A 26,360-nucleotide genomic window follows, 5' to 3' on the forward strand; every position below is an offset into this window, starting at 1 on the left:
AAGGTAGCTTTTGGTAAAGGGACACCCAGTAGGCCTGGGTCAGGTTTGGGATGAGTACCCGAGTTGTAAGCTTTTTTTGGGGGGTGGGGTTTTTTCTCCCAGTTTTCTAAAGGTCCTTTTAAATTGGCATCTTGGATTTTGCCTTTGCATTTGGCTGTGGTGGTACTAGGAATAGGTAACCTGGTGAGTGAAGGTAATCCAGAATGGATTTCTGGAAGCTAGCTGGGAAACCAAATTACTGCTCTAGCAAAGGTTGGAGTGTTCTGGGATTTGCCTTGGAGGGTAAATGAGGCTCACATTCACATTTCACTCTGGGAATATCTGTTAACCAAAGTACTGTAAAACTCCCCATTTAATACACAACTATAACTCTCGGTGCTATTTTTAAATAAGGCAAATGAATTGGAATAGTGTAATTGGAGGGAAAATTCGTGTAAGAAAGCACTCATCCTCTGGCATCTACACAATCCATTTAAGACACTGGATATAATATGTGTCTTGAATACCATGGAATCAGCAGTACTGTAAGGAATTTTGGTAATATTCATTGGAGGTTTTGCAAAACATGGCTTCCATAAAGTCTTTTACGAAGTGAAAATCTCGCATCAATTGTTTTAAAAAAAAGGCCACGCTGTTCAGGAGAGGCTGGTCCACCAGGATGTGTGCGCTAAAGCAACAATATCCGCTGGGAGATACCGAAAGGTTTCAAGCAGCCCTACTGCTGCAGAACCACGTGGGAATTGAATGTTTCCCTCACCAACATGGCCGCCGCGTCACACGGCGCTGTACGTGATGACGATTACGCGTTGCCATGGTTGCGGCTCTGTTGACATCTCTGCGCCATGTTGCCCGCAGTTCTGGTGAGTATTTCAAAAGCTATATTCCTGGACAATTGCAGTATCGGAGGAAAGGAAGTGGATGCAGCACTGTGCAAACATACTTGCCAGATTGAAAATGACAGATTTTTAAGATCCGCGACCTTGATTTGCCTGAATTAACCGTTTTATGTGTTGCATTAGGTAGCAAACAAGTTGACAACTTCCGATCTTTATGCAAGGAGTCTTGGCTAGGACTTCTCTGACAGCGCAGGGAATTTGTTTTCGTGATTTGTAATTCAGTTTAAAGACGGTTTTCCTCGGGTTTATCATAAACTGGATTAACGTCAACATGTCGCTTTTATTTGGAACGCAGAAATGGATAGTTATTCGGGTATTATTCAGACACTAATGGGAAATTACGGTGCACAAGCGCCATCCGACTAACCCTAACAACCTGGAGCAAATCTGCCTGGAAGAATAGGCCAAAATCACTCCTGGACAGTGTGCAAAGCTGTTGCATACTCACCCCAAAACACTTAAAGCTGTTCATGCTGCAGAAATATTAAAATGTGGGGATTGAATTCTTATGCAAACAGCATATTTCAGTTTTTTTTTTTTAGTTTTAAGAATTAGAATATTTAAGAATATTTTCTAACATAATACAATGTCACATTAAAATAATTAACTTTGAATTCCAGTGCCTAGAAATAAAAATATCACAGATAACTAAATTTTAATGTAGGATTTGTAATTCAGTAAAATGAGAGAATTGATCAAGGGTCTGAATGCCTTTGCAAGGCCCTGTAGCTCTGGATCACCTTCCTCAACCATGAGCTGAACCTTTCAGACCACCTAGGCCTTGATGTTGGTCTGTTATCTACTGAGACAAGTTCACATTTAATAGATTTTGCATGTCCTATCTAGCTTCACCTTGCCTGATGGGAAGAATGTGTTAAATCAGGTAGTTGGGTCACACATCCCTTTTGGCAAATTGCCCTCAATTTGTAAGATTTGCCAGCAAAACTGGTAGGTAGCTAGATAGATACGTTATTAATCCTGTGAGGGAAATTGCAGTGCCACAGCAGCCAGGGACAGTCTACACAGTACAGTGTAACAAAATGATACAATATTACAACAATGCAACACAGTACTGTTGCCAAAACCCCTTCCTCCACGGGTTTTCATGTGAGAGTCTCCCCCAAATGCTGTTTGCCTTCTTGGTTCACAGGAAACGTTCCCTATGTTCCTGGTGTAATTAAGGATTACTGTCGGGTTTGCAGCACCTGGAGGCTTGGAGATGAGTGTCGGCGCCAGTCGGAGGAAGCTGCCCAGGCCAGGGCACCCCAGCGCCAGACTGGAGGAGCTGCCCGAAGGCCCTTCGTCTTTCGAGGACAGCGTCCGCCTGAACTTCTGGGACTCCCTGGACTCCGACACGGAGAGCTTAGCCCAGGAGAGGCAGTACCAGTCGGAGCTTGAGAAGAGGATCCGTGAGAACGAGGAGGTGGTGAACCCCAACTTTGCGGAGGAGAGTGGGGTCCCAGGAGGACACGATCACAGCGGGGAGAGGGAGGAGGAAGAGGAAGAGGAAGAGGAGTGCTCTGTGATTGACAGTCTTGATGAAGCTGCGTTTCAGCAGAAAGTGGGGAAAGCAGCTCCAGACAAAACCCAAGCACCTGATTTCCCCTTGAAGAGCAATCCCAAGCCCAGGTACAGTCAATTAACATCCCTTCTCCTGGGGAACCTCTGTAAACGATGACTTACAGTACGAAACACAAATAGCATAGATTTAACATGATAGAGTTAAAAATAAATAAAAATAACTTCTAAATCTAAGTTGAATGCTGGAGAGTAAATATGTATTAAAGCACCTCATAAGACATCGTGACATTTTGCAGGTTTCCATGCATTCAACATTGCATGATAATGAAAATTGTTTAATACACAGCAAACCAGGGAACACAGTGGCACAGTGGTTAGCATTACCAGTAGTACAGGATTAAGAATAACACTATTACGTGGGAACACAATTTTCTGCGTTGTTCTCTTATCAATACGACCAGTTTTTTCTTGTGCACACCTTTTCAGGCCAATCTCTTAGCTCATAGTGGTAATAATGCATTTGGCCACTAGATGACACCATCGTGACTTTAAACTTCAATTCGTGATGTGAAATCTCTGAGAACTGTCTTGTTACTACAGAGGAGGTGCTAATTTGTTTACTGTGCAATGTGTCTTCATATCGTTTGTACAATGCTCATAAACTGTCTAATCTTTAAAGTTAACAGGGCAAAATCTATATTAATGAATAGTCTTCCGATGAAGAAGCTCAAATGTTTTTTTTATTAAAAGAAGATGAAAAAGAATTTTGGCCCATGATGAAATTCTGTACATCAGGTTGAAAAAAAATGCTGCTCCCATTATTAATGAATATCAGGGCTGATGTGATGAAACCAGTTCCATTTGCTTTTGCATTCTGGCAATATTGGGTGCTTTAAATCAACTTGGTGTAAAATCACTTGAATACTTTTTAAAAAAACAAGTGAATTGAACTTATATTATTATAGTACTGCTGTACGTTTTTATAAGGTTTCCTAAGGTTCTCCCCCTTCTATTTCAGTTTCAGAAAAAGGCATTGAGTGAAAAGGGTAGAATAATGTAATATGCTTCAAATATCTGCAAAGCTGTATACAGTACAGTATGTTACAGTATGTGTTCTGTATACACTGTATGTTACAGTTGCCATTGAGTTGCTTCTGTGTCATTTATCTCAACACACACTTATTACTCCTTTGCCTGTGTGAACCGAGTAAAAGAAAGCAGATGGTGTTCCTGCCCAGTCTATCTCCTGGCTGATTGCTTCTGAGACTGTGCAAAGTGGCTCACAGGTAACACTCTCTGCCTCCCTCAATACACCGAGCGCTGAATTGACAGGCCGCTGCTGAAGCCCTAACAGTGCCAGCTGTGATGTGTTGCCTAATGCACAGCGTGAACCGTGCCTGTTAAACCTGCGTAAAAGCACACTTCAGTGGAGCCGGGCTCCTGCTCGTGTCTCCGCTGAAGAACGTCGCTAGCTGCCTCCCTCTGTTTCCCAATCTGTAGGTATTGATTCCCCGGCAGGACCCTGCAGTCACACGGCCCCGGCAGTCCCGGCGGGGACATTTCATTTATTAATTTGATTTGCTTTTCATTTCACGCGAGTTAAAGAAGAAATGATACGTGCAAAGGTAGACTGCATCCTTCTTAAGCAACGGAGCCTGTTGTGTACACCCTGCCGTTTCTGGGTACTGGGATGAACCGTATTATAAGTACATGCACTGGGTTTTGTTTGGTCTCTTCCTGGGGTACAACCAGCAAAGTATGTTTTGTACATAAGCTTAGTTTATGCAGAGTTAGAAAAACCTCGAAGATTTCGATATTTCACTGTAAAAGAACACCTTTTATGCAGACAGTATCAACTGGCAGTTGTTTGTGTCGTCCTTCATTTGCGCAGACAGTAGTTTCCTTATTGGTTGTTGATTCTTGTTCTGCTGGCTCGTGTGTGTGGATGGATGGTTATAACTTCTTGGAGAGGCTGTTAAAACATCTGAAAATAGCTGCTCTGCCAAAAGATCCTGATGTGTGATATCCCAGTGGAGTGATCCGTCATTGTGATATTTCTATCAGGATGTGATTAGCGTACGAGAAAGAGAGGGGTACTGTAGATGTTTGTTTTTCCTCATTTCTGTTTTATTTCAAGGTCAGTGCAGTTAGTTGTGCCAGATTCAGATCTGGGTATGCTTTGTGGCTGTTATCCAGTCTTGTTATTCTGTCAAATGTACTTTCAAAGTTAGCAGTTAGTATAATACTATTGACTATTTCATTCAATGTTGCATATACTGCAGCTTCTTATACAGGCTCTCTGTTATAGTTATATAATTATCCTTCTGTACATATTTTATGTATAACACACCAAGGAATTGTATGTTTCTCAAGTAGCCAAAGCAAAGATAAAGTGGGACTTTAAAATATAATATCGCAAAATTGGATGCTTTTAAAAGTGCTCAATGTTTATGATTCAGCTCACATACATGTTTATGACAGAGGCTGTACCACAAAATGACAGTAATTGTTTCTAGCAGAAAAATAGCACAAAATAAAGTCTTTGTTCAAAATGTATCGCATCAACATTCAGACAGGCTCAGCAGCATGCTGCTCCTAATGAACAAACTGAAGCTGTTTTGTAATTGTTCTAGAATGAAATAACTGAAACCAATTTACAGTACAATTATATGGGAAAAAGCCTTAACTTTAGCTGTATTAGAAGTGTACTTCTTCATATTTATGGGGCTAATGAATTATAAACTGAGAATAATGTTTCTGTTGGAGGAATTTAATGAGGGCTAAACCGATAATACGATGGTGGGTTTTTTTTTAATTAACCACAGAACACTCTTAAAATAATGTGGCATTTGTTGCTAAATAACAAACAAAGGATAAATGATTAACAGCAGGCTTTTATTCACCTACTCGACCATCGCAAGGGCCAGCGATTGAATATGTGGTAAGTGCTAGCGACATAATTGTACGGGAAGAGAACTCTAATTTGAGCCCGTTCTGTGAGGCCGGCTCCATTTAATGGAAATTTGATTTCATTTTGTTTGATGTGATCACAGCAAGCACTCGTGGTGCGGTCCATTAACACGCGCACGCTTCTTTTTTTTTTGCATAAGCAGCCGAGACCCTCTCTGGAATCTGAAGTGCGGACCCCACATCTGTTTCCAGTCCCCTAACAGAAGTGTCGTGTATCTATTGTCCGCACAACATTTATTTCCAAACGGAATAAAGAGACATTCGTTGGGTTGTTGTTGTTTTTTTTTGTGTGTGTGTGTGCGTGGGTGATAGCTCGTGGAGGGGCACTCCACACTCGTTTTGTCCCGACGGAGTGACCCCCCGGCGCGCACACACCACGGGGCCCGCTTGCACAAGGCGCGGCACAACATCCCTCTCCAGACTCATATTCTCACCGCCCCGTCGCTGAGTTTACTAGAGAGGAGCCACTGGGACACCTCACTGCTCCGCAGACAACAACTCTGAGACCCGCAGGCTTCATATTGAGCTTTTTTTGTGTGTGTCTGTGCGGTTTTTTTTTTTGTGGGACAGCTCGTTGAAGAGCGCTGCCATGTGTCCACCCGTTTTGTCCGTCAGTCCCTCCTTTCTAGGAGTCTGGAATGACCCATCAGGGAGACAGCTCGTGGTTTTCCTTTCGGTCCCACTTCTGTACGACTAAAAAAAGACAAAAAAAAACGTTTTTGTGTTGTACATGAGGTTTAAAATGATTTTGAAAACACCATGGATTTCAGGACCTCACGGACAGAAGCCCTTCAGATGTGCAGAAGGAAAAGCTCAACAGAACCATATGCCTCGTACTGTATACAGCACCAAAACATGTTTCAATTTTATTTTTTGTTTTACGTTCAGCATCCTCTGAAACCCTTCTATCCATCTGTGTGATTGTACGCATTTAGATGAAAAAAACGAAATTGAGATCAATAATTATGGTGTTTTATTGCACATTTATGACATACACACAGCTGTATGTCAATTAAAATGTGTCAGGCTCATTTCAATTCAGTCATTATGAACCAATTCCCTACCCTTTTAACCTCATTTACTTAAGTGTTTTGTACCCAGGTATTTCTACATATGGCAATATAAGCCAAGAAGTGCATCTCATCGGATTCAGAGCAGGACAACAAAGGACTACTCCACTAATTATTTTAATGAGATCTTTTCTGTGATGTTAAAGGCAGCACATTAGGTAGCAATTTCAATTCAGGGACATCAATGCTTTAATTCAGTTTCATTAGCTGAAAATTGCAGGTTAAAAATCTTATTTCTTAGACATAGGCTTTGGTCACCCTCTTAGGGCATTAGGATTTAATAAAATTGTCTCTCGAGTTTCCTGCTATTGAGAAACACAAAGATAGAAGCTGTAGGCTCACAGGCCAACATTAAGATTGCCTGGCTGCCACAGAGCCACTGTAGTGTTTGGATTTTACCTTAACCTTCAGTAATTAAGCAGCTATATTCTGTTGCTGCTTTTTAGTGTTTTACTTAGCCATCTTTCTTTCTGCAATGTTAATAATTCTGACGACATGATCTATTTTTTGCCAAGTGAAATTCCTAATTTTTCTGCTGTGATATTGCATTGCTGTTTCTGTTTTTCTGCAGGAAGGCCCATTTGGAGGATGAGTATGCCGAGCTTCGTTATGATCCTAACTGGAGGGAGACTGTGAAAGGAGCAAAGACGTTCGGTGCCGTCGGGAACCAGCTTTCACAGGAGCCAGAGGAAGATTTATTCCTAGATTCTTATGAAATCTCTGAGGACCGTCTTCATAAACCCTGGCAGGAGGAAGACAGGGGTCAGATCACAGCCAAGGAATATGCTATAAATGGCAAAAAAGCTCCTACAGTAAGTTTGTCTGGAAAGGTGGCAGAAAAGCTTCCTGACACCAGACTGAAGCACCCAGCAACACCACACCACCAGAAACATCTGCACCACAATAAGGGTCTTCAACAGGGGTCATCACTAGAAGAAGGACAAGCACGAAAAGATGGGCCACGGACGAGACCCGAGGCAAACAGAGTGCTGTACAAACAAGAACAAGCAGAGCCACCGGGCGAAGGCGACGAGTCCTTGGCTGGAGGAGAGGAGCGTTATGAAGCCATGAATGAGCGCTACAGGCAAGAGTATGAGCGCTTCTTGCGGCACGACTCTGCACGCAGCAGAGATGTTACAGATCGGCAGCAGTACAGCAACCGCAGGAAGACAAAACGCAGTTCTCACCACTCAAATCCGAAGCAATCAAGACCCCAAGAGGATTTTGTGGAGCAGAACAAGCTTACCCTGGGTGTCAGGCCAGCACATCAAAGATCATACCTGCAGGCGCACAGTCAGAAGATTGAGCAAGGCAGCAAAAGACAGGTGGGTCACAAAAATATATTCTGGGCAGAGCAAAAGGTTCTGCACAGTATACTAAAATTCCAGTTAATTTTGGAACTTCCCTTATGCTATTTTCCTTCTCTTTTTGATAAAATATGGAAATACTAGCTAAGCATGACACTCAGAAATCAGTAATCAAAATGTTATTTAAATTCTCATCAGTGGTTCAAAATTCAGTCTTTTTTCCTAAAGTACATTAAAATAGGCTTTACAGCAGTGATAGGATTTACATATTAGCAGGTAGGTATGAAGTCTGCTTTGGTGACTATTCATTATAGTAGGTACTCTGTGGACATTGAAAATAATTTGAGAGACAGCAGAACAATTGAAAAAGCTGAGCAAATTTCTACTGCACTTTGAACAATAGTGTACAGGAAAAAAGCACTGGGTGCTCTTTCAAAAATTACTGGCAATCATAGTCTTTTAATGGTCGGTAATCATATCAAACTAATGTTAATGTCATCAAAATAATGTGTTAAATGACAATGAACACTTATGTCATAATTACCTTCTTATTACTGCACTATTAAGTAATAATTATACACAGAAAAGCCCATAACAATTGCAGTAAATCTGCTATTTATTTATAAACCTGGAAGGACAGGACTGGGATTACTTCACCTATGATTCCTTTACATATGCACCCACTTCAAATAAAATACACTGCAGGCTCTCAGAGCTTTTCACAGTATTGTTATGACAACAGCCATTGTTGGCAGATGTTTTGGGCTTTTTATTTAGCTTTCTAAGGGTGGTCAATAGGTACTGTGAAACAGAAAACTGCAGGAAGTTATATCTTCAGGACTATATTTCCTGCCATTAAAGTTCTGTGAAATGGATTTTGTATTTTTAAACTGCACAAAGTTTTATTTGTAAACAAGACAAAGTACACAAAACACTGACCAATACAGTTTAGAAAGTACCACTAGACCCGGTTGTTCATGAATAATGTACACATCTGACAGTGACGGCACTCTCTACTAAGAAATGTATCTTATTACTGTAGGTAATCTGACTAATTGGTTGTTTTGTCCCAGCATACAGGGTGACTTAACTTCATCTGACTTGTTATTATAGTAGAATAAATACTAGTATTTCAGGCTAACGTGAGAACTCCTCAAGAGTTCAAGGCCCCAGGTGAATGAGAAGTTTATTTTTTTTCACTTGACAAGCTTCGGAGTGTACTGTTGAATTTATGCCTGCAGATTGGAACTGCACACAGTGAAGAGTATGATGAACACATTTTCAGACTGGGTGTGGATTATCTGTTTTTAAAGGTCATTCACATACTAATTTGGAGTATCGTCTCTAAATTATTTAAATACTCTCACTGTGTTTAATGATCAGAGGAATAAAAAACTTGAGTTTTTTCACAGGTAGGCCTGTTGACAAATTGACATGAGCAAAAATCCTTGATGAGCTTTTGTCCTTCTTCGTAAGCACTAGGTGGCGTGCAAAGATTACAAAACCCACTCCAATCTCCTGCATTCGTAGTCTGTCGAGTGTGGAAATTGAAGAAACAAAAGAAATTTGTTTGCCCCACAGATATGTAACTTAAATTATATCGGTCTGATTTGTTTTGAGTAAGCACTTTTATGTGTGCATTTGACTAACACAAGGACATTTGGCACAATAAGGCATGTATTCACAACAGATACAGTATGTGGATAATCGAAAGGAAAGATTGTCATACTGCCATAGTGTCACAGTACTGATGGACAGTCTTTGTACAGAAATTCAAAAGCCTGTTCAAGATGCTTGGTTGATTTCCAAAACTGCTTCAGTTGATATATTTCTACAGGTTGATGACGTTGGTGTGCATTTGTGAAGGAAAATACATTTATTACGCTCTCACTGGGATCCTGATATCATCTCAATCTAGTCACAATATGTCTATCTGAATTTCCTTAAAATAATAATGTGGTGATTTATCGGTTAGTATTTTGGATGATTCCTCCACTAAATCATTTTAAGTGTTTGGAGTCTGCTTTAACGTATTTTACACATTCGTACACATTTCACTCTTATCTTAATGTCTACCCATCTTTTTCTATTTCTGACATCATCCAGATATTTATTTTTAACCATTTTTAAGGTGTGTCCAGTTGAAGAAGTGAGAATCCTTCTCACTCATTTCTTGAATTTTGTATGAAAAGTAATTTCCCTGAGGAAAATATTTCTAGTTTCAGAAATGTGTATGATCAAGCAACAAAGTTTGATTGTTCTACTTTATGAAATTTAACAAAACAAACTCTTTAATTTCAGTGTCAAATTGTTATAATTGTTCTATTTTATAACTAGAAATAATAATTGAGCAGACATTGGACTGCTTTTCTTGAAAGTGCCTTTGAGGTGAAAGTCCTTGTAGATGAAGCTCTTTATTTACCTTTTTATTATATACAGTGTACTTGTCTGATCGGGAAAGGCATTCACTCTTTAATAGTAATCAATGAAGACAAGGCAGTATTTTAGGCTTGTATCAAAAGGTTTACAGTTACATGCTTTATTTAAATATAATGTTGTTATCCCCCCCCTCACTGAAATGAGTTGATCTTTGAGTTACTGTATATGGGAAAATTAGATTTAAAGTGGCACTTTATAATACGAGGTACCTTCTGATACCTCTAATAATATCTTCTAAGGCAAGTGAAAATGACGTATCTCTGGCAATACTGTACCCATTATGAATTGATTGTTTTTAATAATGGCAACTATGAAACAAAATAGAGTAACATGGGCAGCAATAGCCTCTTAAATATCTGAGCACCTGGCACAGGGCGGCGTACTTGACTAGCAGCTTCTGTAGTTGTATATTGCATGTATGTTCGCCACATTTTCAATATTTGCCAACCCATCTGAGCTCTGCAGTGTCATAATGCTTCTTACTGTTCGCATTTACATATTCAAGTAGTGCTTATGCTGCCGTACTGAAAGAACAACACAGCTTCCCACTTCCAGACTGTGTATCCTGCAGTCTCTAATTGATCTCTGCTTTCAGAGCTTCCCCTCTCCAGCGTCCAAGCATAGTCTTTTAGACAGACGGAGTGTTCTGGAGGAGGCCTCCTGTCACCCATTCACATTTAGAAAAGGCTTCTTCAGCGCATTAACGTACAAATGATTGTGGATCATGTACATCGGAAAATGGCATTACCCAGGCTGCTGCCAGCTCTTGCCACTGCTCAAAAAGTAAGTGATATATTGGTTTAAGTGATGGTGCTTTCAATTGCCCAGAGCACTTGTACTAAATGTTCCAAGGAGATGCAAAAACAAAAACCTACAGAGACTGTGTATCTTGTTTTTCTGCAAGACAAGGTTGAATAATTATTTCTGCAGAAATGGTAAATTAACAGGCTTATCAAACTATGGTGAACAGTTGGAACTTAAATACATAATTATGTTCTTTGAGCAACAACCTGATGTATTTAATTGGCCTCTTATATTGTGGAATGAAATTGCATTGCTGAATAGGCCACTTCTGTGTAATACCAATAGATTTGTACTTCAGTGCAATATGTAGTAATTCTGTTTACTCATCACACAGCAACTATACCTCTTGTAATTTCACAAGCATCGCCATGTCCCATTTTGTTTAGTGCCAAATAGATGTATGAGATCTTGAAAAATAGATGTACAAGATAGAGCTCAAACCTGTAAACTATAAGAGAAGGCTATGAGGAGTAGTAAAAAGTAGACTTTATGAAACTTTTTGCAATTGAACATAACCCTAACATTGAATAGGGCAATATAGTACACATTTTTATCATTAATAAAACCCAATGAACAATGTTTTAGAGGAAAAAAGGCTTTTGCCTTTCTTATTGAGAAATATAAAAGCTGTAAATACAGCTTGATCATTGATCAAAAACTCTGCCTTTTAAAACTCCAGTCCATTCTGTAGAATGGAAAAATGCATTTCTACAGTACCCTATTTTCAAAACACTCTTGAATTCCTATTGCTTTCTATGGCCAAGCCTAAATATTGAAGCCTAAATGCTTTGAGTGTATAGGTATACAGTGATCAAACAATCATTAGTTTATATTGCATGTCCAATGGCAGCACATGGTAATAATACATTTTGATGTATTTTATGTTGCACCATTAAGAAACGAGTCCCAAAGCAATGTATATCAAACAACAAAAAACAGAAAAAATAAATAAAAATGAGAGAGAATGGATACTTCTGGTACTAATATACTAATGTAGAGCGATTCAGAGCTTGTTGAAGGAGTTCTGGGTAATCAATTTCAAGGTTCACAAGCAACAGCCTCAACAGCATCCCTAGTGGAAATCTGAATCTGCGCTCCTGCTGCCAGAACTACTGCATACTGACACACCTTTCCTTGTGACTGGCGTGTAGCAGTGAACTTCCCACTATCCCACCGAATTCCATCTGGATTTGAGGATGCAAAGTGATTTAGGGTCAATTGTAAATATCGAGCAGTCTTGGCCCTCAAGCAGATCTGTCAAATACAGTACATTGGAGCTAGGCCATTCAAGACCCGGTGAGCCAGCTAAAGAGTGTTAAAACCAGACTGATCCCCGAGCAGCTGAATTTAGTTTATACACTGTAGGTAGAAAAACACACCACGCGAGGGGTTTTTACAGATTAAGAAGGACATGAAATGAGCACATTTAAAAATCCCACTTCAATGGCATGTGAATGAATGTTTTTGCCTTCCATTCTAAAGTTAACGTAGGGTGATATAGCAGACCTAGGGGTTCCCAAAGAGAAAAGGAGACTTCCTCCCACATCTAACATATGTCTAAAGCACGTTGGATTTGCTACACCAAAAACTGGCCTCCTGTCTCAGGAGAATTCAAGGCAATCAAGGTGAACTTATAACATCAGCATAGTTAAAGACTGAATGACCTGTTAGACTTGTTTCCATAGACACCTAACTGCAGCCAGATGACTAGAAATACTATAAAAGGTGCTAGGAAGTCGTCACAATCTGTGATCCTTTTTTTAATTTCTAAAAAAAGCGCACTTAAGTGTCTTCAATTTCTCTAAGTAACATTCCACTGTTTTCTCTTATTCTCTTATTATCCATGTTTCATTTAGTTTGATATTTGAACTGTGATCTTAAAAAGCAGTAGATGAAGGCAAACATATTGGAAACAATCACATCAATTTTATAGAAGTCATCACTACTTCTAATGGTTTTAGAGACCACATCTGATTGAGCTCTTTGGGTTATGGAGAAACACTATTTGGTCCTTGGCAGGAGTTTCGGGCTCATTACACCCTGATAATTAGGGATGTTATTAAACGTACACAATCTCGTAATGCTCCAACTTTTGCCAGTGGGTCCAAAGTCATGATGAGATCCTGTCAAGCTCCTTTGATAAAGACAGAAGTAGTGGAGCAATCTTCTGCCACTGCACTCAGCCTGAGTTCCTTGCCATCCCTCAGACCCTCACTTCAAAGCTAGGAACATAATGTACAATTTCTTAATAGCTCTAGACCAAGGCTCTCGGGCTCTCCGCTACTGTACGCCTTCCCTCAGTGTAAACACCTAATCAGGATTGCCTGGGCTGCAACAATAGCAGCCAAATGCAATTCAAGAACCACAAGCCTTTGAAGTCTTCATTGCAAAGCTGTGTTTCCAAGTCCAGGGGAGAATGACATGCCATGATTGCCGGCTTTGTTGTGTCTTGTCTGCGGAGAAGCAATTACGGGCCTCAATTCGGCAGAATAGACATTACACAGCTTATGATGCTCGAAATGCAATTTCATTTGATCATTTTCTCAATTTGATTGGGATTATTAAAATGGTTCACAAAAGCCGCGCGCAGGAGCGTGGGCAGAGGTTGAGCCCTGTTTCACTTTCGAAGAGATAATGAGGAGGTGTGCGGTGCCCGCCACTAAGCCATCAACACCTGCCGCGGCAGCCTGGCCGCCCTGCGCTGTGCCCGGAGCTGCCTCTGTGCAGCCGCACAGAGAGGTGAAACCCACCTGATTAAGGGTATGAGCGACTTGTGCCAAGGACCCCAGTTGAAGACGTCCCTAGCTACTAACGTCAGTGGGCTTCTTCAGCTCTGCTGAGCTGCGAGTCGGCATGGTCGTTAGGCGCTATTCTTGTGGATACAAGAATGCATGTACATTTCTTAGCTTTCACACCCCTCTACTTTCACCCATGATGAATAAATAATTGCTATCACTTCAGCTGTTATGCAAAGATAAATTTGAGTCAATGCTTCTTTTTAGATATGATGTAAATCTTTTATAAAGATAGGTATGTCTGTGTTATTGTATTATGGCTTTATGATTTTTCTGCCTAGCGCAGTGATAAAATGAGACAATAACATGATGTCTTTTTCACACTTCCCCTCCTCCACACAAGTTGGGGGTGTCCATCAGTCCATGTCTCCTTTTCCTTATAATCCAGGGTTGCGAGGGAGCTGGAGCCTATCCTGGGAAGCAACAGGCGTGAGGCAGGATACACTCCATCAGACACACACACACTCACACTAGGGCCAGTTTCCCAGAGGTGAATTATCCTACCAGTAGGTTTCTGGACTGTGGGAGGAAACTGGAGCACCCAGAGGAAACCCACATGAACATGGGGAGAACATACAACCTCCACACAGACGGTACCCCAGGAATTGAACCCGGGGCCCCAGCTCTGCGAGGAAGCTATGCTAACCACACCACCACTATGTGGCTCATCCATCCATTTTATTCAATACAGGGCCGCAGGGGAGCCGTGCCTGTCTGTCTATTATTATTATTATTATTATTATTATTATTATTATTATTATTATTATTATTATTATTATTATTATTATTATTAATATTGCTAGTAGCGAATATTGATATGTTTTTAGAGTGATTTAAAAAAAAAGTCTTAATAAATTATTTTTCCTAAATTCAAATTCTATTTTATATGACTGTCATGTACAGTAAGTGAGTAATACAATTCTAATAATTCTAATACTAAGTGTAACGGTATGTCTGGGTCCTTGTTATACAGTAAGACAGTACAAGTACCCTTTGTGGTAGAACTAGACTAGATTACACCTACAATAACTATCAAGTATAGAGATGTTAAGTTACACCAGATACATTTCTTAGTATTTTTATTTTATTTGGCTTGTGTGGTATTTGTACGGCAACAATAAAGTATTGAAAGTATGAAAAGGACTATCCTTCAGATTGTGTTTATTTTCTAAACAAAGTCAAACAATCTATAGCTGTGAATGTGACCCTTGTGAGGAGAACTGCACACTGTCATTTTTCAGTTTGTGGATCGCTGGGGATATTTTGTGAAAATATAAAATATTTTAGCTCTTATATAATTTTGTAGGATAAAACAAAATGTTTTAAATTCTAACTTAAGCTCTTCAATGCAAACCAGTGTGATTTGTGTACGTACACACCTGAAGTCAAGAATTTTGTACATTCCTAATTTTGAAAATGCTTGAAATTTAAAATGCTGGACTCCACACTAAATACAGTACAAACCATCTTGGTTTATCCAAGAATGACCAAAAGGACAAATAAAGGGTTTTTCCTCTCATCTGTACACACTTGAGCTGAAGATTTTAGCCCCACAGTGAACCTAGTCCCCTGCCTAACTGCCCTTTCAGTAAATAGATAGATCAGCATGGCAAACCCTTTATTGATGGATATATTACAGCTTAATTCACTCACTACAGCATGATTTTCTGTGACCTTAGCCTATTCACAGGCACTTTTAGAATTAGTAGTATTCACTGAAGAACTCTTCAAGCTGTCAATATTATCGATTGAACCCAGATAGTTCTTAGCAACCAAAGGGACCAGAAGTTAACTAAATGATTTTCATTACAGCATTAAAAGCAAATGTTGTCAAGTGCTTTGATCTGTGGTGTTAAAAAAGCAGCCAACACATAAGAATAAAAACTATCAAACCACAGATGTGTTTTTTTTTAAATTGATCCCTGTAGAAATAGAAAAAAAACGATAGGAATATATATATATTGTACAAGTCAGTTATTTTGTGACTTTATTTTACAACATTTTCTTCTTTAAGCAGCTTTTTGGTGTGGCAGCTGAGAGGCAACATAATTTACAGTACATAAACAAGCTATAGGCCTACATTTGTTATATCACTCATTTAACTTCTATTGATAGTCAGTTTTTCCCCTTCCAGAGATAAAAGAACATTATTTTGCAATCTTCTTTGTGAGCTGAGATGCATTGTAAAACACTATACAGTATGTGCTTTCAGAAAAGAGGTTCCTTGCTTTTGAGTGGAATCTTTTTTTTGCATTGAATAGTGCAGAAAAAAAATACCTAGGAAAGCAGAATCTTTTCTCTTAGAATTCAAAGACATTGACCTAATGTGCGTTTCATCCTTTTAAATTCAGGGAACCTAAGTTTCAATCTATCCTTACACAATTTTATTTTTATTTTTTTAAAGTAGTACTCATGTGATATCAAATATTGGTCATGGGATGCAGGACAAAGTCTATTGCTTAAACATAAATGTCGCAGCGGCAAAATATTTTAAAAATAAGACTGGGGTTAAAACAGGATCTCTTTTCTCAGAGAGAAAACAGTCTCTCATAGGAATTATGTGTCGTTCCTTTTACAGGATCCTGGAGCTACAGAAGAGCTCAGCAGCATTAGCAGTCAGCAGAGCCATGAAGACATCTTTGACCCTGAGCAGATGTGGCAACAAAGAACAAAGAAGCTGGCGGTAAAGTTTAAATGACTTAATTCTAACTTTTCTTATCAGGCAAACCATATACCTTTACACCCCCACTGTGGGATTGACTTAATGACTTTTCTTGTTAATTATTCTTTCTGCCATATTTTAAATTCACGCATTGAGGCCAGGCGCTGTTGAGTTCGCCTCAGGATTCATGCTTTAAAACCGCGCTCAGGAGGCTCTCCTCTACCCCTCGGGCTGTGGGGTGTGGGACAAGCTGCCTGGGCGGTGTCGTCGAGGCACATGATCTGGAAGAAATTCTTGAATCATTTAACTACAAACTGTCCAATGGGTTAGATGAGCTGAATGGACTGCTCTCAGTTTTTTACCTGTTTGTGACTGTCCAAGAAAAGAACGCTTTATCTACCCATTTTCATCACAGAAAACAATGGAATCTCCCATGTCTCAGAATAATATCTTATTTTGTCGATAAGAGGGAATGAAAATGCATAATTGTTTTGAAGATGCTGAGCAATCCATGCATATCCAATGAAAAGAGTGTAAGTGTTTGTCCTCTTAAATGGCAGAATTGGCTGTTATTCAAATAAATTGCAGATTTGTTTCATACTATAGAATGCAATGCACATCTTGCTCGGTGGTTCTGCATGTTTTTGTAATTGTATTGTAAGCTTTATGTGCATATATGTAATACATTTCATGTATTGAATTTTTGTGGCCGTGGTAATTTTAGTATTAATGCTATTACAACAGGGACCAAAAATAAAAAAATAAATGTAATACGCAAAAGAAGCAAAATGGAAGTGAAAGAAAAAAGTATGGAAATTTGACTTGGTGTAACTAAGAGTAAGACTCAACTTTGTATTAAACGCTTTAATAAAGAGAAAGATCCTTAAGTGAGTTTTGAAAAGGTCAGCCATCCCAGGGTCTCTGATGGATTTGAGCTCTATTGACATGGTGTTGCACATGAGAATCTGTACTGCCCATTGTGCTGAGCCTGGTCTTCAGCTGAGTAAGGTTAAGAGCTGGCCTACACTCAAGCAATAAGTGCTTAAGATAGTCTGGAGCTAGACAATTCAGTGCCATTATATGTAAGGAAGTCCAATCACTGCCTTTTAAAGTATGTGAGCGGAAGAACCTTAAAGCCCACTCTAAATTTCACTGGGAGCTAGAGCGATTTACAGAGGATTGGAGTAATGTGCTGAGGCAGAGTTGGAAATTTTTACATGTGACGCAGGCCACTGAGTTGGTTTTATGGACATACAGACAACTGTTTAGTACCTTAGAGTGTACTTCAGAAAGTAAGGTGTTACAGGAGTCTAATCTTGATAAAATAAAGACACTTACAAATGTTAAACATCAGACAGAAAGATCCATCAAGCAGTGCCATGCAGATATAAGAAAGAGATTCCTAGCACATCATTCAAAGTTTGTAGCTTCCCAGGTTTGATTACAGCACTGTCAACAACAACACTGAAGTCAGCAACTTTACAAAGTTGATGTGGTAACCTATGAGCATAACCTTGGTCTTATCAAAGCATGCTTCTTTTTCTGTTACATCCATAGCTTAATATCAGACAGATACTTGGAAAGTGGAGGAACCACAGCAGTAGAATCTAATCTGGTCAGTATATAGATCGAGATGTATGCACAGCAGTGAAATCCAAGTCCTTGATACTGAATAATCTAACCCAACAAACAACGGGTCTACAACATATTTCATATTACAGCATGTGGTAGGTAAATATCCAAGCACCCGTAATTCAAAGTAATCAGGATAATGGCCAAGATTTCCAAACTCCTAGCACCCTCCAGCATTATGGGTTATAGTCTTGGAGTTAAGAAGTTCATTTGACTGTAGCTGTTTTTGGCCAGCTCCACAAAAGAGAGGAATGAAGAATTATTTTAAGAAATTGTATAGTTGGGCGGAGGGTGGTGGAATCAGAGATTAAAGTAATGGTACACTGCACAGCTACACCTTTTGGGGAGGTTTTGACAATCCTGAAAGATAGGGAATATTAGCGACCATACCGTACAATAGTCTTTTCGGAGTTATTATTTTGTAAACATGCTTTGCTCTGATTGAGTCATCTTCTTCAGTTGCCACCCTCGCCTATATTTATATGAGTGCATGAACCTTTATCCTATTAGCACTGACCTATTCCTGTTTACTAACCTGCACAGAGCAGCTCTGTCTCATGTCTGCTCATAATAAGATTCAGTTATCTTCTCTTGAGTTTCCATTATTTTGCTTGTCATCCTGCATATGAAATAAATTGAGACTTCTTTAGCTAATCATGCTAATGGAAGTACCAGTGCTGGTAGTTTGTTTTACAGGCTCTTAACAAAAGCAATCTAAACAGTGTATCCATCACAGATCACGATTTGATTGCATTTTTGAAAGCTTTAATTTCACTACTAAATATATATATATTACATCCCCCACCACAAAAAGTAAGTCTTTTTCATGTTTAAAAAAAAAAAATTCAGATGTGTATTTTTGTGTACAGGATGGTAGCAATTAATTCAATGCTTCACAGCCCCAGTCCTGAATTTGGTTCTGGACTGTGGCACCTTCTGTGTTGAGTTTGCATGTGCTCCCATATTTGTATGTTTGTTTCCCTCTTGCTCTGGTTTCCTTGCACCTCCAAAGATATGCTTATAGATTAACCGGATATGCTGAATCAGAATTTTCCAAAATGAGCAGAGACTGGGTTCCTTAATCCTCCTGCTCAGGAACAGTTTTGCCACAGTGCTAACCCCAGAATACTTAAACTGATAAGGTTCTGGTGAAGAAAAGGCTTGGTCTGCTTTAGTGACAACAAATAATACATATGTCTTGCCGTAAATATGCACATTCGTTATCTTCTAAAAGTTCCTTCTACATATTGTTTTTGAAGACAAACCATATGACAATGTCTTATTTCAACCTGAGAACTGCAGATATGGCTTTCAAATCTTACCTGATGTGTGTGTCCATCTTCACCACGTTGTGTGTTGATCAGATATTGTCTTTCTTAGGGATACAAAAACAAAAGAATGTCAGAGAAGCAAGGAAAGCATCACGATGCCAGTGCAAAGGCCTCCTACGAGCCTGGCTTCCAGATCCCCAGTGGAAGACAGAGCCAGAAGACACTGCTGAAGGTACCCGAAGAGCGATTTGTCCCAGAAATACGTGAAATCCCCCCTGATATGGGTCATGCAGGTGTTTTACGTATCGATGAGCTTGACAGGACGCTGAAAACAGGCAGTTCCCACTCCTCCGTGGTGTCTGCTGCACACTGGTCCAGTAGAACTCCCCTCTCCCAGGCGGCCCCTACGGTGAACTTGAACATCAACCTCAACACGTCTGCTGATTTTGTGCCTTTTGCGAATCAGGATCACCAGCACATGAACGTCAACCTGACTTCCCCCCACCGCTACCCAGGGAAAGACAGGCCGCAGGTCGGTGCTTGTTTCGGAGACCAAACGAATCCGGGTGAGATGTTCTCCAGCCACAGTCCTCAGCAGTACTCCTGGTCTCCCAGGGCTGCACTGCTTCCACCATTTCCTCCTTACAACAAGTCCCTGGGCCGCCCCAGGCTCCACAGCCCTGCTTTCCTGCAGGAACATGGAAGCCACTGGCCAAGGAAGGGGGAAGCTCCCTGGTATCAGCAGGACTCCGGTGACACAAGGATGGACGGAGCAAGGTGGGTTTTTCTTGTAGGTGTGCAGGAGCACGGAAAAGTGGCTGGTTTGTTTTTCAGTGCAGAGAGCAGGCTAAAGGGTTCTGCACTGAGCTCAGACGTGGGTTAGAGAATCGTTTGTCATGGAAGTAAACCACAGTACAAAATTACCTGCATTTTTTGAGCCAGACACATGTTTTGTATGGTGCAGTTATTTATGTTTACTTTGTTTTATTTTTATACAGTGCATTGATTAAAACCTAATAATTTTCTTTTACACTGTTGACCTCTCACAGTGATGAGTTGTTGCTGTTAACCTTGCCTGACAGTTATGTTTCAGTCCGTCTAAGGGTGCCTTAACAACTGTGAAGGCTCATATGGTGATGCAGTAAGAGCTATTTTCTCTGTGTTGCAGACCCGTACCCAGACAACTGCTGCCGCCTCATGGGCAATGCCCTGCCTTCTCTCCAGGCGACTGGTGGATAGAGCAGATTAGTCAAGAAGCCAAGGGGCCTGCTTTTACTCCAGGGTCCCAGAGGTCGAAGTCCTGTGCAGTCCTGCCCCCTATTGGGCAAACAACAGGAAGGGACTCTGAGCTCGCTGGCCAAGCTGCAGAGGAGCAGAAAAACTCCATGCACCGCAGCAGCTCTGAGGGCTACCTGGCGCAGATGGAGAAACAGAGACAGCTGAGGGAGAGAGCAAACTACAAAGTGAGTTTGTGTGTGTATTTATTCAAGTGCGATATTTGGAGTGACCATCTTGCTTAGTAATGAGGTTTAGTCTGATTTAAATTTGCCTTACTGTATACCTGTGCCAGATATATTGCCACTGCCCTGTGACTCCCAATTTACCTACACTCAGTCTGTATTTTAAGTAAGAATGCAATAAGCAACCTGTTGTTTACTAGCCAGCACATGACACTGAACCAGGCACACCCGCACACACCGGGGCCGGTTTTCCCAGAGGCGCGTTAGCCTACCGGCATGTCTTTGGACTGTGGGAGGAAACCAGAGCGCCTGATGGAAACCCCCGCGAACATGAGGAGAACAGGCAGACTCCACACAGACAGCGCCCCAGGTTCCGAACCCAGGGCCCCTGCACTGCCAGGCAGCAATGCGGACCACTGCATCAGCATGCTGCTCCGTTGTAGTAGAACACACCTCTGAGCCAGTGTGAGCTAAAGGTAGCATAAAGAAGTGTGAGTCAGCGGGAAGGAGATTGAAATCAATTCAAAATGAATTTTGTTTTGTCTATAAAGTCTAACCAACCTCCAGCGGGATAATGTAACTCTCGTAGTTACACAAACACATCAGAAAGTGACAGCTAAATGTGATCACCATGTGCCTTTCCCTAATTAGATGCTGTTTAGTCACTGTGATAAATTAAGAAAGAGATTGATTTAATAATCTAACAAAGTTGCTGCCGCAGTGATTAAGGGACTGTTGCAGTGCCAGAGTTAGATGAGAAGCTTTCGAAGCATCACTAAAATTAATAGCTACTTAATTTACATACATATTCCTGGTAAATTAAAACTGCACTCTTACTGGGCTAGTTACTCGTCGAATTAATGCTGTAAATAATGCCTCTGAATATATCTTGTTGATTATTTTATTGAGCTTAATTCTCTCTATCGTACTAAATGTATGATATGCATTTGAAGGAGAAGGGGAAAGCCTGCAGCAGATACAGTGTTACAGTTTATTTGGCAGCATGGATGAATGGACAGAGCATTGGAGCAGTGGCTCGCAAGGCTGCCTGGCAGGACTGGGGCCCTGGCTTCAGTTCCTGGGGTGCTGTCTGTCTGCGTGGGGTTTGTACGTCCTCCCCGTGTTTGTCTGGGCTCCCCCCAGGGTGCTCCGGTTCCTTCCCACTGTCCAGAGTCATGCTGGGAAGTTAACTGGCTTCTTGGGAAACTGGCCCAAGTGGACTGGGACACTGTCCAGGGTGGATCCTGCCTTGCGCCTGTTGGCAGTCGAGCCTGTATTTGATTGTGTAGAACCTCCCCCCACTGATCCATCGCAGGGCCTACCCCCAAACAGGACCCCGTTCGCGCAGCTGGGAGCACTGGAGCACCTTGCTCACGGGAACAAGAGTGGGGACTCAGACCCACAGCTCACCATTTATGAGACAAGAGAGAGTTGCCCACTGTGTTACAATATTCCCGCGACCATACAGGACACATTGTAATTGGTGTGGTAGACCACACACTTCACTTTAACACATAAAGTAATATCCTCCCCATCACAATTTTAATAATGTATCTATACAATTGAGGAGTTGTGAGTCCCCTGTTATACAGTACATGTAGCACAATCTGGAAGCTGCTCCTGTGCTGCTGATTCAACTTCCATCACTATACTTTGATACAAGGTGGTACAAACTGAAGCTTGTTCTTACTGAGACTCATGATATGCCACAGATGTGCTAGCTTTCACACATCATCTGCTTCTTTGTTCCTTAGTCAAGCTTGCAGTATTTGTGCAATAGTCAGGACTGCAGACCACTCGCTCTTGTTTGAGTAACTTCATGTAAGTCTTTGACAAAGACAAGCAAGCAAAAGAAAAAAAAATCCTGGTAGAAGGATTCAGAACAAGTAATGACTTTTCTAAACTTTGGATTAAGTAATTTGAGCACAATACAGAGAGGTAGGAGATGGCCCTTTTTGCATGGTACATCCTATTCCAGTGAAAAACACAACAAAGACCATTGCCCACAGTCCACGGTGGCCAAGTGCCACTAATTAGGCTCTCTGTGGACGAGCAATGCAAATCTGATCATGCACCAAAGAAAAAGGAACAGTTTAGGGAAGAAAAATAAATGTTTTCATTTCATTCAGATGGATCTAAAATGTGACCCATTCAGAAATGTATCTACTTATATAACATCCATGCTGACAATTTTTTTTTTCACACATGAACTAAGTTAATTGTACGAGTGATGTAAGACGTAGTTAATTGCTATAAGGTGACGACATGAGACGTAGCCACTGCAGATTATCCTGACGGCATTAGATGATAATATGATTAGAAGAAAGCCCTGTCTTTCAAGTGCAAGGCTTCTAAGTGCAAAGCTTCTAAGATGCAAACGTGCTTGTAATGTGACTATTTTTGCCATTTGCTGGACTTCCTGAGCAGTCTAAAAATTTCACACAAATTCTTATACTTCAACAGCTTCAACAGCTTAGATGTACATAAATATTTTGGTCTTGAGGTTTCCAGTGTATATTTCAGATCACACGACACCCCTGTAGATTAAGAACTATGATCCCAATCTATCTGAAATTTGAAATCAGGACTAAATTTTGTTATTTGGTAATTATGAAAAAGAAAAGGTTGATTCGTTGACTGGGGTATTGTTTCTCCTTGATATGGAACTGGAACAAAGGTGACACACTGAACACTCCTTTCTGAATCTCTTCATCTCACAGTTAATTTCTCAATAGCCTAATTCAACATTCATTGTGTTTTTTCAATATTTTATTTATATATGAAATATTCCATATATATTTTCAGTAAATTTTCAGTATTTTGTTGTGAAGCTTCTGGAATAATTATTTCAATATAAAATATAAATATCCATAACTTTTTTGTCTTTAAATTGAATAATTTGTAAAATGCAAACATCTTTACATACTGTACTATTCTTTTAATTCACAGAGATTATTAACAAATCAGTAATTATGGTATAAAAGGCAGTGTATAGTTCACTTGTTTTGATTTTCAACCATAACACATAAAAATTAGTCCTTTTTTGTCTTTTTTAATGTTTTAAGTGTTTCGTTTTTACTTTTCCAATACTTAAATGTAGCCCATTTTTTCATGTCAGTTGATTAAATAATTGAATTTGTCCCCACGGCACTTCAGAAATTTTAAGCCATTTTTGCTTTGGGCGTCTGGAACTTTCTAACTGAGATTCCACACCATTATATCTGACGAGATTTAAGGATGCATTTGTACACTAATAGCATTGGAACCGTAGGGGTAACAGCTCAGAGTAACACAAATCTTACAGTATCCGTGACCAATGGCCGATTTAGAGGCCTTGTTAAAACCCTAAAGGAGACAGTCTGATCTAAAATAATTACCCCCTTTGTTTTGTACTGCTTGTGTATTGCAGCCTCAGTGCTCTGCAGGCTAACACAAGGGATTAGTGGTTGGTCTGTCCAGAGGTACTGCTCAGTGCAGCACGTGACGGATTCCACTATGCCTTACAATTCTGGAAATGAAATTACCAAGTCTTCCTTGATCAATAGCCATGTCACTAAATATTGTTTTCTGAAATTGCTATTTCTCATTCTTTAGTGATGTCCAGTTATTCAGTTAAGTGCCAAGAGATCTATTTGTGAAGAAACGTTTTCAATCAACATTTTGTTTTTGTTTTGCAGTTGAAGACGTTCAAAGTCAGTCCGGGTGATACATTTATAATTATGAGCAACGTGCCTTGTGTAAAGAAACAAATATATGAAAAATCAATAAAACAAAACAATAAAGGGTGATGTGCTCTGAAATGCAACATGATTCTATGCAGCATGCATAACATAACTAATAATATCCCCTTAAATACAATTTATTGACTTACTTTCTGGATTTATTTTCTTAAAGGCTTACACATTAAAGGACTACAGAACTCTCAAGCAGGACGTTAAGCTGGGAGGCCTTGGACCAAGTAACCTGGTGTCCGAAGAGACTGTAAGTATCATGAATTTAAACGAATGCCTGTGATTTATTTAATGCAACAAAGGTCATAAAAGGTCTTCGTGAGGTTTACGAGAGTAGAAAGGCCTTTCTGTCACCTCTCTCATCATGCAGTTATGTTCATTATGGTAGTTTTAAATATAATATTGATAACTGCTCATTACGTTCCTTCGTGTCTCAGATCTAGTGTGTGTGTATTGAGTTTATCCAAACGGGTGACGTGCAGGGTGATGAGAAAACCTAATGGCTTGGAGGACAGTTAGACTGCAGAGTCACCATTTAGGACTGGATTTAGTTTGTGGCCAGACCCATTTTTTCATGCCACTGGGTAAAACCATGAAGAAGTGTGTGATAAAGCCACTACCAAGCAATTGAGCCAGATTATTGACAAAGTTTTGATTTCATCTTGACCTCGGTTTAATGAATCTCTGTGCAGCTTTGCCATGTGTTAGTATACTAGACCTTCTGAGTGCAAATACTAGGGAAAAGGATTCAGAATTAAAAACTTTCATTGAAATCAAATCCAAAGTTAAAGAGCACAGTACAGTATGTATTCATTAAAAAAAAGGTTTGTGAACAGCTGCATCTAAAGGTTCAATCACATAATTCTAGATGAAAGATAAAAAGTTTGGCATAGTATTCATTTTATTTTCCACCTGTTTCCCATTTCATTCAGTCCTCAGTGATTAGGTTATGAAATGGTCTAAATGGTGCAGGTAACCGCAATGCAAGTACTTTTTGAATAAATTTAAAGAAAACAGTTTTGTATAATTATTATTATTATCCCCCGTGAATTGCAATTAATTTACAACACAAATGAGAGTGGGGCATTGTGAAATGGAACGGAGTCCCCTATTAATTTGCCAGTGTGTGACCTCAGTTTGAGTTTCAAAAAAATAATGTGTCTGGGAACAGTTTTTGTTTCTGAAATTTTGTGTCTCAAAAGGGTGGACTCAAAGTGAATGTGTAAATAATGAGAACACAGAGAACATTTTTATTTTGGGTGCACTAGAGATCAGACAATGAGAAGACTCTTGTGAGAGAATATGGTCTTGCTAATTAAATCCCTTTGTCATCTTCCACTGCTTGCTTTCTGATTTCTTTTTCCTGACGCCAGGCCGGGAAAATGAAACGGCAGAGGCAGTATTCGGATCTGGTCAGGGAACAGAACAAGAAGATGAGTCAAAATCCCCCTTTCCCGATGCATAACGCTGTGGCTAGTGGGAAGACGGATGCAGCTCCCCGGAGAAAGGTGAAATATTGCTCAACACAGAATAAAAAGCTGGAATCAGTCGCCTTAACACCTGTCCGCTTCAGTGCCTTAATTCACTGGAAGATGAGTTCCTGTAGATGGGGAACTGCATGTGGAAGCTTGCTTAGGATGATGTGACTTCGCATTTCTCATATGAACAGAAATGACAGGACAGATACCATTGCATATGGACATCCAGCCCTGCTATATTCCCAACACTTAGGTCTCTCATGTGATTAAAGCGGATGAGTTGTTTAAATATAGGATATTTTATGTCTAACATCTGAAAGCAAT

General features: G+C 40.1%; 1 protein-coding gene across 4 annotated transcripts in view; it reads left to right on the forward strand.

Moving 5' to 3' along the window:
- Positions 1 to 734: 734 nt before the first annotated feature.
- jhy (junctional cadherin complex regulator) overlaps positions 735 to 26,360 on the forward strand; it is a 28,761-nt gene continuing 3,135 nt past the window's right edge. The window contains exons 1-9 of one of the 4 annotated variants that reach the window (XM_088619276.1): positions 735 to 860; positions 2,047 to 2,525; positions 7,029 to 7,782; positions 16,381 to 16,485; positions 19,477 to 19,599; positions 19,834 to 20,144; positions 20,536 to 20,830; positions 24,722 to 24,808; positions 25,932 to 26,066. In XM_088619276.1, coding sequence (XP_088475402.1) covers positions 2,116 to 2,525; positions 7,029 to 7,782; positions 16,381 to 16,485; positions 19,477 to 19,599; positions 19,834 to 20,144; positions 20,536 to 20,830; positions 24,722 to 24,808; positions 25,932 to 26,066 — 2,220 coding nt within the window. In that variant the 5' untranslated portion in view covers positions 735 to 860; positions 2,047 to 2,115. Of the gene's footprint in view, positions 861 to 891; positions 1,020 to 2,046; positions 2,526 to 7,028; positions 7,783 to 16,380; positions 16,486 to 19,476; positions 20,145 to 20,535; positions 20,831 to 24,721; positions 24,809 to 25,931; positions 26,067 to 26,360 lie in introns of those variants that run through there. The other 3 variants (XM_088619272.1, XM_088619273.1, XM_088619274.1) reach the window with 3 other exon arrangements.

The sequence above is a fragment of the Lepisosteus platostomus genome, chromosome 25, assembly GCF_059453375.1.
Source record: "Lepisosteus platostomus isolate fLepPlt1 chromosome 25, fLepPlt1.hap1, whole genome shotgun sequence".
NCBI lineage: Eukaryota > Metazoa > Chordata > Actinopteri > Semionotiformes > Lepisosteidae > Lepisosteus > Lepisosteus platostomus.